Genomic DNA, 13,467 nt, shown 5'->3' on the forward strand with positions numbered 1-13,467 from the left:
CTCACAGACATAGACTCAGGTGCAGACTGATTGCCTATGGGCGTATACACAGAAGTTGTGCCTGGCAGATCCTTTACAATATATATATAAAATATAACACATTTAAAAATGTACAGAATGAGTAGAAAGGCTCTATAATGTTACATGGTACAGGAAACCAGACTATCCATGTATTTACAGCAATGAGGTAATGCACTGTAGTCCTTACAATGAGGATATACGAAATGGGTGGTATATTATCCTATAGGTGGCTAACCCCTTATATAGAAGCCCATCAGAATATGGACATCGTAGTCCTGGGAAAAGTTAAGAAAAGTCTAGATATCAAAAGAAAGTGGATGAAACCTACCCATGTCAATGGTCATGGAAGCCTGAATGCCTTGTACGGAACCCCAACGCGCGTTTCGCGATATCTGCTTCCTTCATTGTAAGGACTACAGTGCATTACCTCATTGCTATAAATACATGGATAGTCAGTTTTCCTGTACCGTGTAACATTATAGAGTCTTTCTACTCATTCTGTACCTTTTTAATTGTTTGTCTTATTTTTGTAATCAATAGAAATTTGTTATATTTTATGTATATATACGGCTTCGTACTCCGCTTTCTCTTTGTATAAAAATGCTCATTACATTGCGGAGAAGAAGCGGAATTTCACTGCGGATTTCAGCCTTTGCAATGCAGAAACTGAAATCTGGGGCAAGTCCGCTGTGATATCTGCAGCGTCTGAATTACCTGTCAAATTTGAATATATTGCTGCAGATTCGTTGCGTAATTGCCCCAAATCTGCACCAACATTTGCAGCAGCAAAATTCCGGCACGTCTGAACATGGCCTAAAATTTTTAAACAATCTCCTTACAATTCTCTTAGCAGAGGATCATGATAAAGTGAACAACATAAGATCAGGTAACGTCCTTGATTTATACATCTGAATATGGGACACGATGGACGGATACAATTATCTTACAACCAGAAGACCAGATAGTGAGGAAAGGCAATAAGGGATCTGCAAAGTGCAGCATCTACTGACCAAATCCTCACCATGCTCCACAAACACCAGACTGAGATCCAATGTGGCGGCAGATGATATCGTCTGAGAGGTGCCCAAGCAATCTGACTGTAACTAACCGAATTGTCCCACGGCAAGCACGCTAAATATTGTGAAATTAGCCTATGGTAAAAAAAATCAAAGTGTATGTGCAAAGTCACATATTGCAAAAAATACTATTGAGGTCCTACCCCCAAATGCCGGCACATGCAGTTATCATGTCACTTGAGAGATCGCAGCACAACACATCGCAGGCCGTATGTCGCCGTGGCGCCCCGACATAATGATCAATATGTGATAATTGTTGCAATTGCTCATACCGAGCAACAATAAAACAAAAATATTTTCAAGTAGTATAGGTTGGAGATTGCATAAATTCACACACCCTGGAATGTATGTATCTGCCTACCGTTCTGCCATTTGGCCCCCGACCTACGCCTCGGTAGTCACCATTAAACGAGCGCCAACTAACATTACAGATATGCGATACATCTTTATCGATACATTTTGTTACCTATTGACATTAAAGGGTAACTAAACGTTCAACAAACTTCTGACATGTCATAGTGATATGTCAGAAGTTTTGATTGGTGGGGTCTGAGCACTTTGATTAAGCGATTGGTGGGGTCTCCGTGCTCGGACTCCCACCAATCCAAACTTCAGACATATCACTATGACATGTCAGAAGTTTGTTGAACGTTTAGTTACCCTTTAAGGTTCCGTTCACTTGTAGGCATTAAATCCGACTTGTATTTCCAAGGCAGAAATGAAGGCACATTGTCGGATTTTTGCCACGGATGTTTGTGGTCATTTAATAGGGTTAATCCTCGTCTTTTCCGTGCGGAAGCTGCAGACATAATTAGCACGCTACTTATTTCTGCGGCTGATTTACTTTCCTATAGTGCGGCCAAATTTCAACGCGGGACTTTTCTGTAGCATGTGCACGGGGTTGTGGAAATTCAATTCGCATGCATGAGATGCAGATTTTCATACTTTGGCGCACAATCCACGCTGAAATCTGTATCTGATCCAACACGTGTGAACGGAGTCTTAGACATTATCATTAGGAATGATCAGAATCGCTTAATGTAACAGATGAAAAATGTGAAAGAACGAAGTCGCATAATGTAATATCAAATACACAAGAAAGCCACAAATATCACATACAAAATGCAATGAGACCCCTCCAAGAGACAAGACCACCCCAATACCAAGACCAGCACTATTGCAGTATGTTGTATGCATACTGGCCTCTCCCCTGAGGGGATCGCCTCTCCACAGGACCACTTTTCAATGAAAATTTGGGTGGTCGTCTAAAAAAGGTTTCACTGTATACAAAATCCTGTCATGAGGTCCCGGCTGCCGCTTCTCCTGTATGACATGCCCCCCACCAGCTGATTATAGAAAAAGATACAATGTAACAATACTCAGGGTTCTACTTTAGTAATGCAGATAGATTGAATGGCACAACTTTATTGCTCTGTCCCCTTCTTGCTGCACTCCACCGCTCCTGGGGTCATGATCTGGGGTCCTTACCTTGTGGTCATAGTTCCCATTGATCCGCTCTCCTTGGTCTCAGCTTTTTCATACACACACACTGCTGTCTCTAGTCCTCCATGAGAAATTTGGGGTTGGGGTCCCCAGTTAGCAGCTGTAGAGGGGGGCAGCAGCACAGAAAGGCAGCATTGAAAGGCAGCCAGGCAGCTGACGCATACTAATCCATCTCTTGTGTTACTCGGGAGCTCACTACAAGCATTTCCCTTCCTGTGGCTGCTCTCCCAGTGTAAGCGCACACCTCCTGTCCTCTGCCCCCTCCGCCACACATCAACCGCTTCTTTATCACTGAGAATGAGGGGACAGAGCAGCAGCTGAAGCAGAGGAAGTCTGTGCCCCCCAGAGCCATCCCCCCACCCTGACAGCTCATCCCTGCACCCTGACAGCTCATCCCTGCACCCTGACAGCTCATCCCTCCACCCTGACAGCTCATCCCTGCACCCTGACAGCTCATCCCTGCACCCTGACAGCTCATCCCTCCAGCCTGACAGCTCATCCCTGCACCCTGACAGCTCATCCCTGCACCCTGACAGCTCATCCCTGCACCCTGACAGCTCATCCCCGCACCCTGACAGCTCATCCCCGCACCCTGACAGCTCATCCCCGCACCCTGACAGCTCATCCCTGCACCCTGACAGCTCATCCCTGCACCCTGACAGCTCATCCCTGCACCCTGACAGCTCATCCCTGCACCCTGACAGCTCATCCCCGCACCCTGACAGCTCATCCCTCCAGCCTGACAGCTCATCCCTGCACCCTGACAGCTCATCCCTGCACCCTGACAGCTCATCCCTCTACCCTGACAGCTCATCCCTGCACCCTGACAGCTCATCCCTGCACCCTGACAGCTCATCCCTCCACCCCGACAGCTCATCCCTGCGCCCTGACAGCTCATCCCCGCACCCTGACAGCTCATCCCCGCACCCTGACAGCTCATCCCTGCACCCTGACAGCTCATCCCTGCACCCTGACAGCTCATCCCTGCACGCTGACAGCTCATCCCTGCACCCTGACAGCTCATCCCTCCACCCTGACAGCTCATCCCTCCACCCTGACAGCTCATCCCCGCACCCTGACAGCTCATCCCTCCAACCTGACAGCTCATCCCTGCACCCTGACAGCTCATCCCTCCACCCTGACAGCTCATCCCTCCACCCTGACAGCTCATCCCCGCACCCTGACAGCTCATCCTTGCACCCTGACAGCTCATCCCTCCACCCTGACAGCTCATCCCTGCACACTGACAGCTCATCCCCGCACCCTGACAGCTCATCCCTCCAACCTGACAGCTCATCCCTGCACCCTGACAGCTCATCCCTGCACCCTGACAGCTCATCCCTGCACCCTGACAGCTCATCCCTGCACCCTGACAGCTCATCCCTCCACCCTGACAGCTCATCCCTCCACCCTGACAGCTCATCCCCGCACCCTGACATCTCATCCCCGCACCCTGACAGCTCATCCCTCCACCCTGACAGCTCATCCCTTCACCCTGACAGCTCATCCCTCCACCCTGACAGCTCATCCCCGCACCCTGACAGCTCATCCCTCCAACCTGACAGCTCATCACTGCACCCTGACGGCTCATCCCTGCACCCTGACGGCTCATCCCTCCACCCTGACAGCTCATCCCTGCACCCTGACGGCTCATCCCTGCACCTTGACGGCTCATCCCTGCACCCTGACGGCTCATCCCTCCACCCTGACGGCTCATCCCTCCAACCTGACGGCTCATCCCTGCACCCTGACGGCTCATCCCTGCACCCTGACGGCTCATCCCTCCACCCTGACGGCTCAGCCCTCCAACCTGACGGCTCATCCCTCCACCCTGACGGCTCATCCCTCCACCCTGACGGCTCATCCCTCCACTCTGACGGCTCATCCCTCCACCCTGACGGCTCATCCCTGCACCCTGACGGCTCATCCCTGCACCCTGACGGCTCATCCCTCCACCCTGACGGCTCATCCCTGCACCTTGACGGCTCATCCCTGCATCCTGACGGCTCATCCCTGCATCCTGACGGCTCATCCCTCCACCCTGACGGCTCATTCCTGCACCCTGACGGCTCATCCCTCCAACCTGACGGCTCATCCCTGCACCCTGACGGCTCATCCCTCCAACCTGACGGCTCATCCCTGCACCCTGACGGCTCATCCCTCCACCCTGACAGCTCATCCCTCCACCCTGACGGCTCATCCCTCCACCCTGACGGCTCATCCCTGCACCCTGACGGCTCATCCCTCCAACCTGACGGCTCATCCCTCCACCCTGACGGCTCATCCCTGCACCCTGACAGCTCATCAATGCACCCTGACAGCTCATACCTGCACCCTGACAGCTCATCCCTGCACCCTGACAGCTCATCCCTGCACCCTGACAGCTGATCCCTCCACCCTGACAGCTGATCCCTGCACCCTGACAGCTCATCCCTGCACCGACAGCTCATCCCTCCACCCTGACAGCTCATCCCTGCACCCTGACAGCTCATCCCTGCACCCTGACAGCTCATCCCTGCACCCTGACGGCTCATCCCTGCACCCTGACGGCTCATCCCTGCACCCTGACGGCTCATCCCTCCAACCTGACAGCTAATCCCTGCACCCTGACGGCTCATCCCTGCACCCTGACGGCTCATCCCTCCACCCTGACGGCTCATCCCTGCACCCTGACGGCTCATCCCTGCACCCTGACGGCTCATCCCTGCACCCTGACGGCTCATCCCTCCAACCTGACGGCTCATCCCTGCGCCCTGACGGCTCATCCCTGCACCCTGACGGTTCATCCCTGCACCCTGACGGCTGATCCCTGCACCCTGACGGCTGATCCCTGCACCCTGACGGCTCATCCCTGCACCCTGACAGCTCATCCCTGCACCCTGACAGCTCATCCCTGCACCGACAGCTCATCCCTCCACCCTGACAGCTCATCCCTGCACCCTGACAGCTCATCCCTGCACCCTGACAGCTCATCCCTGCACCGACAGCTCATCCCTCCATCCTGACAGCTCATCCCTGCACCCTGACAGCTCATCCCTGCACCCTGACAGCTCATTCCTGCACCCTGACAGCTCATCCCTGCACCCTGACAGCTCATTCCTGCACCCTGACAGCTCATCCCTGCACCCTGACAGCTCATCCCTGCACCCTGACAGCTCATCCCCCCAACCTGACAGCTCATCTCTGCACCCTGGCAGCTCATCCCTGCACCCTGACAGCTCATCCCTGCACCCTGACAGCTCATCCCCCCAACCTGACAGCTCATCTCTGCACCCTGACAGCTCATCCCCCCAACCTGACAGCTCATCTCTGCACCCTGGCAGCTCATCTCTGCACCTTGACAGCTCATCCCTCCGCTCTGACATATACACTTGGAGTATATGTATGGCAGCCAGAAGGTGGAGTAACTGGGAGAGAGGCATCTAACATGCCCAGCATGCCGCGCCAAATTTATTATGCTACATGTGCCATTTCGATAAATTTGATGACATTTTCGTCATGTAGTCTACCAATCAATTTTTGCGTTTGGGTTAGGTTTTATTTTAAGAAGCTGTTATCCTGTACAGAGCTAAAACTGCTCATAGCTGAGAGTGTGTTACAGTTGTATCAGTGCAGATAAAATGTAGCAGTCTAGAGTGCAGGCGGTTCAGATCACAGAGGATTGTCTAGACTTTTCGGACTATCCTTTAGCAGTGTTTATGTCCATTCATAGCACCACCTTATAGATGTGAGAGATAGAATAGGATAATATTTTTTCTATGTTTTTGTGTTTCTGCACTTTTCCTCCAGGCTCGGTAGGTGATAGGGTGACTAAGGCTTCGTTCACATCTGCGTCAGGCTTCCATTCATGGGTTCCATCAGACCTTTCAGTCAGCGAACCCATGAACGGAAACCAAACGGAAACCGTAGCTTCCATTTACCATTGATTTCAATTTTATGCTGATGTTGCTAAAGGTTTCCGTTTGTCCTTGTTCCGTCAGGTTTACGTTGTTTTGTTTTTTTGCAGAATCAATAGCGTTATTGTTTCCAACAAAAAAACTGAAACCTTATATATATATATTATTTTTTTATTTATTTTTTTCTGCAAGTTTAGTCTTATTGTCATGGTTAATTTGTGTCTTGATACTGGTTTAATAATGTATCCGTTCTGGTAAAAAGTCTGGGGTCCAGGCTGTTTAGCTGACATTAGGATTGTCTAGGCCAGATGCAATTGTAACAAACCCTCAGTTATGAGAAGTATTAGGTCTGTACAATTTCTCAGCCTCTGAATGTATATTGAATATTGCTATTCACTAACAGCAAGCAGTGATATTGAAAATTGAGAGCATTTGAAACACAACAAGAATTTATTAAGATTGGAGTCCTAAACTGAACTGGAGTAAAATAATCTCAATTTTGTCTCTTAATAAATTTGTTGCATCTTTGCCTGTCTATGCGGCAGAAAATCCAATCTATGCCAGCTATGAGCAGGGATAGACTTACACTATAATTTGCGTCAATTTCTGCAATAAATTATCGATCTTTGGGGGAGGGGCTTCGGCCAAAGGGGAAAAAAATTATAAAATGTGCAGTTTTTAAGGAATAATTGGAGGCGTTGTAACCAATCAGACTCTAATGCTCGGTTTAAAAGGTGAGGGAATCTTAGCGGCCACGTGTTACCGTCCGTTGGCAGCCACTCAAATTTTGCGCCGAATTTCATAAATAAGCTCCATTGTGTCCGCTGGGATCCTGCACTGTGATAACTCTAGTCATGTACCCGGTCACTGTAGTGTTATCTTAAAGTCTAGGTTGGCATCACTTGGGTCAGAGCGGCCGGACGTCGGGTACTGTAGCTCCAGTTTTGAAGTAGTTAACGTGTTCTGCGCAGTTCGGCCCAACCCATAATCCTGGGACTGAGGAGACACACAAGTCACTGTCAGGTCCAAGACACAAAGAAGCTTATTGACAGGGAATTTCATTACAGGTCTGTAGAGCTCCCCCTGCCTGGGATTAACCCTGTGCACTACAGCGGACGACTGAGCCGGCATCATCATCATCATCATCATCCTCATCCTCATCCTCATCATCATCATCATCATCATCATCATACATACACTTATTCCCCAGCAGAATCTGTGCCCCCCTCTTCTTTATAGAGGGGATTTTTATTATTACAGGGCATGTGCCGCTCTCATGGTACACTCCTGCCCCTTCTCTGGTATCATTAGGAAATCCTTACTAGGGCATTACACATTAGTTACACAAATGCTACTACAACTCCTATAACTAATACTACTACCACCAAGGATGCTACTACAACTCCTATAACTAATACTACTACCACCAAGGATGCTACTACAACTCCTATAACTAATACTACTACCACCAAGGATGCTACTACAACTCCTATAACTAATACTACTACCACCAAGGATGCTACTACAACTCCTATAACTAATACTACTACCACCAAGGATGCTACTACAACTCCTATAACTAATACTACTACCACCAAGGATGCTACTACAACTCCTATAACTAATACTACTACTACCAAGGATGCTACTACAACTCCTATAACTAATACTACTACCACCAAGGATGCTACTACAACTCCTATAACTAATACTACTACTACCACCAAGGATGCTACTACAACTCCTATAACTAATACTACTACCACCAAGGATGCTACTACAACTCCTATAACTAATACTACTACCACCAAGGATGCTACTACAACTCCTATAACTAATACTACTACTACCACCAAGGATGCTATTACAACTCCTATAACTAATACTACTACCACCAAGGATGCTACTACAATTACTATAACTAATACTACTACTACCACCAAGGATGCTACTACAACTCCTATAACTAATACTACTACCACCAAGGATGCTACTACAACTCCTATAACTAATACTACTACCACCAAGGATGCTACTACAACTCCTATAACTAATACTACTACTACCACCAAGGATGCTACTACAACTCCTATAACTAATACTACTACCACCAAGGATGCTACTACAACTCCTATAACTAATACTACTACCACCAAGGATGCTACTACAACTCCTATAACTAATACTACTACTACCACCAAGGATGCTACTACAACTCCTATAACTAATACTACTACCACCAAGGATGCTACTACAACTCCTATAACTAATACTACTACCACCAAGGATGCTACTACAACTCCTATAACTAATACTACTACTACCACCAAGGATGCTACTACAACTCCTATAACTAATACTACTACCACCAAGGATGCTACTACAACTCCTATAACTAATACTACTACCACCAAGGATGCTACTACAACTCCTATAACTAATACTACTACCACCAAGGATGCTACTACAACTCCTATAACTAATACTACTACCACCAAGGATGCTACTACAACTCCTATAACTAATACTACTACCACCAAGGATGCTACTACAACTCCTATAACTAATACTACTACTACCACCAAGGATGCTACTACAACTACTATAACTAATACTACTACCACCAAGGATGCTACTACAACTCCTATAACTAATACTACTACCACCAAGGATGCTACTACAACTACTATAACTAATACTACTACCACCAAGGATGCTACTACAACTCCTATAACTAATACTACTACTACCAAGGATGCTACTACAACTCCTATAACTAATACTACTACCACCAAGGATGCTACTACAACTCCTATAACTAATACTACTACCACCAAGGATGCTACTACAACTCCTATAACTAATACTACTACCACCAAGGATGCTACTGTTATTACCTCTACTATTATTACTACTGTTAGGCAGGGCTGGTTTTACAGAAATAGGGCTCTGGGCAACAAAATGTTGGGCCTCCTTCCCGCTCGTCATTAAAAATATAAATAAAATATACATATATATATATATACACACACATTATATCACCATATAGTGCCCAAATAGTATGCAGTATATCCAAATAATACAATTTGTGTGTGGTATTGCTGCTCAGCCTCATTCAACTCATAGAAACCGTGCTACAATACCAGACACAACCTATGGACAGGTGGGGCGCTGTTCCTGGAAAAAAGCAGTCATGTTTTTCTAGCCCTGAACAATCCATTTTAATATGGCAATTCAGGGGCGCGACAAGCTCTCTTGGTGCCCAGGGCAGGGGTTTTAGATTGCGCCCTCCCTTCCCTTGGTTACTAAAGCTCAGCATAATCGCTGTTGGATGGATAATCGCTCCGCTGGCAGCTATTGGTCCTGATTCATCCAACAATATGTTTTGACCTGCTGTGCATGCGTGTTATGTCTGTGCGTTCATATATGTCTCCACCTTTTCTCTATAAATATTTATCAGAACAAGACAACATTTTTATTATGTATAAATCGTGCTCCTTCACCTCGCACACAATGGCGACCTAGGCATCTACCTACTATACCTACCTCTCATCCAGGGCGGCTCCAGGTTTATGTGGGCCCTTGGGCGACAGAACCTTAGTGGGCCCCTATGTTGTGCAACTTGAGCGGCTGCAGTATAAAGGCAGAAACATAATGGCAGAAGGATGTAACCGCGGATCACTTACCAGTCACATGGAAGTCATGGGCCAATGAATCCAGATCGTTTCTGCGATGTGTCAATCTTGATGTGCCTGTTACATGGAGGTTGTGATTTCTGGAAGACCCGGTATCTGTAGGCTTCAGTATTTCAATACCTGGAGGAATAAGAGGTAAACGTGATGTTGATAAACTGTCTCTACTAATACCACCTATACAGTCCCTTACAGGGCACCAACCCCCCAAAAAATGGAGACCTTTAAGAAAATAGTTATGGTTCCGTTTTAGTGCCATCTTTTCTACTCCCTACACAGTAGTAATGTCCCATTTTTGCCCCTAAAGAATAGTTCTCTTTCATGCCCCCATATATTAGTTGTGACACTATATATTAGTAAGTCGCTCATTGTGTCCCTATATATTTTTTAGGTCTCCTTTGTGCCCCCATATATTAGTTAGGCCCAGGGGCGTTGCTAGGGTCTTAAAAGATCAGGGGCACAAGCCCCGAGACATATATTTACCCCCCTCCCCCGAAAAATAAATAAATTTTTTCATACATTTTAGAGACCGCGTATCTATAAGACTAAGTCTCCTATAAGCTACACTGCTGGATAGAATTGGATGCATTGTCTCAGCATACTGTATCATACATGATAGGCTTAGATACAGGGCCCCAGCAGTAAGTAACCTTGTACTAACATACGTCCACCTCTCAAAAAAAATGTGTGTGTGTGTGTGTGTGTGTGTGTGTGTATGTAATTGCTTTGCCTTTTTATGTGTTACTATTTTTTTTTTGTGTGTTTGTGTTTTTTACAGGTTCGGTTGTTGGACTACTTCAGATTCCAGGACTACTTCGATGCCGGCTTTTTTTATTCTCAATAAAATGGTTAATGAGGGTTGTGCGTTTTTTTTTTTTTATTTCAATAAAATATTTTTTCTATGTCCTTGTATTTTATAAAACTTTATTACTACTGCCTTAGTAATGGCCGCTGTCTGATTGACAACCTCCATTACTAAGGTGGGGCTTAGTGTTAGCCAGTACAGAGGCTAACACTAACCCCCTTTATTACCCCGGTACCCACCGCCACCAGGGGTGCTGGGAAGAGCCGGGTACGATCCAGCATCCGACCATCTGTAGTGACGGTCGGGTACTGGGGCGGCCGCAGGCTGGTAATATTAGGCTGGGAAAACAGTGGCCCTTCCCACCCTGGTAATGCTGCCTGCCGCTGCTGTGTTGTGTTTGGCCCCCATTTTTCATAACCAGCCAGACACAACACAGCAGCAGCAGCAGCAGCAGCCTAGCATTATAAGGGTGGGAAAGGCCACTGTTTCTGACCTTTCCCAGGCTAATAATACCAGCCTGCAGCCGCCCCAGTGCCCGGCCGTCACTACAGATGGTCGTGTACTAGATTGTACCCGGCTCTTCCCGGCACCCCTGATGGTGGGGGTTACCAGGGTAATAATGGAGGGGTTAGTGTTAGCCTCTGCATCGGCTAACACTATGCCCTGCCTCAGTAATGGACGCTGTCAATCAGCCAGTAGCCATTACTGAAGCGGTAGTAATAAAAGTTTAAAAGAAAATACAAGGGCAGAGAAAAAATATTTTATTGAAATAAAAAAAAACGCACAACCCTCGTTAACCATTTTATTGAAAATAAAAAAAGCAGTCATCGAAGTCGTCCTCGAATCTGACGTAGTCCAACGACCGAACCTGTAAAAAAAACACAAACACACAAAAATTTACTAACACTTGTGGTAGGCTAAGATACAGGGCCAATGTGTGATACTGTCTAGACCATGTATCTAAGCCTACCATAAGGTAGGCTTAGATACAGGGCCCCCAGCAGACAGAAATCTTATACAGTATAAGATTACAGTCTGCTGGGGCCCTGCATCTAAGCCTGCTACTTACATACATACCCCCATATAGAAGTTAGTCCGTTATTGTTCTCCCATGTAAAAGTCAAGTTTCCCCAGTTTCTGCCCCCATGTGAAAGTTTTAGATCACAGGTTTGTGTCACTGGCCAGTTTGGTGCCTTTGCTCCAATAAAAATAATGAAAACAAACTCACCTAACACGGTCCCACGACGAGCTGAACGGTCCCGACTCCCGTCACTGTCTTCTCACTGGCACTTGGCGCCATTCGAATCCAAAATAACATAGCGCCGCAAAGCTAGGTTATTATGGATGCGAGAGGCGGGGCCTCCGCTCTGCTCTTCTGCAATCTGCCGCCGCAGACTATGGACGGCTACAGTTCATTTAATCAGGTGGGCGGCGTAAAGGAGCCAGCGGCCGGGTGGGCCCCTACAAGAGCAGTGGGCCCCGACACTTGCCCGGGTTTGCTGGGTGCTGACGCCGGCCCTGCTCTCATCCCAGCCCTGCTGCATTTTCCAAATAATACCAGCATACATCGATAAGTAATAATGGGTCATTTTACGGTTAATTTCAATCTACAGCCAACAGTGAAATTGAATGGGTTTTCTTCCCGCTCCACTCTCATGTTGCTCATGTGGGTCAATCCTCTGGGAACTTGTAGGAAATGGGGTCCTGGGTAGTTGCCCAGTTTGACACCCCCAAGGACGGTCCCTGCAGAGCGGTTGCAGCATGATACACATTTATCACATGTGATTTTATTTAACACCAAAAATAATTGTTTCTAATAATAAATATCAGGTACCTGAGGGTCGAATCAGTGCCAAACTCTCCCCTCATCATCAATGCTGCCAAATATGTAGATTGGGCAGCGCCTATAAGTGGGAGGCCCCTTTCAATGTCACAAATCCACATAATTCAGGAGGTTTTGGACTCCAGTATACAGACTTGTGTGTTTATTGGATTTGTTACCTAACACTTTAGTTGTGTTTGAGTTTTTTTCCCTTCATCCTGCCATAAATCCTAGATTACATTATATGGCTCCATACAACTGATTGTAACTAATGAGTGACCAGCCAGCGCGCTGACACCAACACCAGGTACCATGCAATAAGACTCTGCGCCGCACATATAAACATGATAAGCTGCAGGAATGTCGTCACTAATTTTCCATTTCTCCATGGATAATGAGCTTTTTGGTCTCACCTTCTACACTTGACATTATAGTTACCTAAACTGAAAAAAGTCACTTATTGATTCAGTAAACAGAAATGTTGCCCCTTTGTGCAAGAATATAACTACTATAATACTGCCCCTATATACAAGAATATAACTACTATAATACTGCCCCCTATATACAAGAATATAACTACTGTAATACTGCCCCCTATATACAAGAATATAACTACTATAATACTGCTCCTATATACAAGAATATATCTACT

General features: G+C 46.9%; 2 protein-coding genes across 2 annotated transcripts in view; one reads left to right on the top strand and one right to left on the bottom strand.

Annotated features, from left to right (window-relative positions):
* Nucleotides 1-2,858, bottom strand: part of ST3GAL3 (ST3 beta-galactoside alpha-2,3-sialyltransferase 3) — a 310,879-nt gene extending 308,021 nt beyond the window's left edge. Inside the window, exon 1 of the mRNA XM_075832627.1 lies at nucleotides 2,586-2,858. The gene's annotated coding sequence lies outside the window, so the exon portion shown is untranslated. The remainder of the gene's footprint in view (nucleotides 1-2,585) is intronic.
* LOC142656993 (uncharacterized) lies at nucleotides 2,022-4,988 on the top strand. The gene is made up of 2 exons (XM_075832043.1): nucleotides 2,022-2,137; nucleotides 2,969-4,988. The coding sequence occupies exons 1-2, from the start codon at nucleotides 2,022-2,024 to the stop codon at nucleotides 4,986-4,988; spliced, it is 2,136 nt and encodes a 711-aa protein (XP_075688158.1).
* The last annotated feature ends 8,479 nt before the right edge of the window (nucleotides 4,989-13,467 follow it).

Source organism: Rhinoderma darwinii, chromosome 7 (genome assembly GCF_050947455.1).
Source record: "Rhinoderma darwinii isolate aRhiDar2 chromosome 7, aRhiDar2.hap1, whole genome shotgun sequence".
NCBI lineage: Eukaryota > Metazoa > Chordata > Amphibia > Anura > Rhinodermatidae > Rhinoderma > Rhinoderma darwinii.

Coding starts and splice junctions, on each gene's coding strand:
- LOC142656993 (XM_075832043.1), top strand. CDS start 2,022: ATGAGATGCAGATTTTCATACTTTGGCGCACAATCCACGCTGAAATCT. Junction 2,138..2,968: donor AATGATCAGAATCGCTTAAT/GTAACAGATGAA, acceptor CCACCCTGACAG/CTCATCCCTGCACCCTGACA.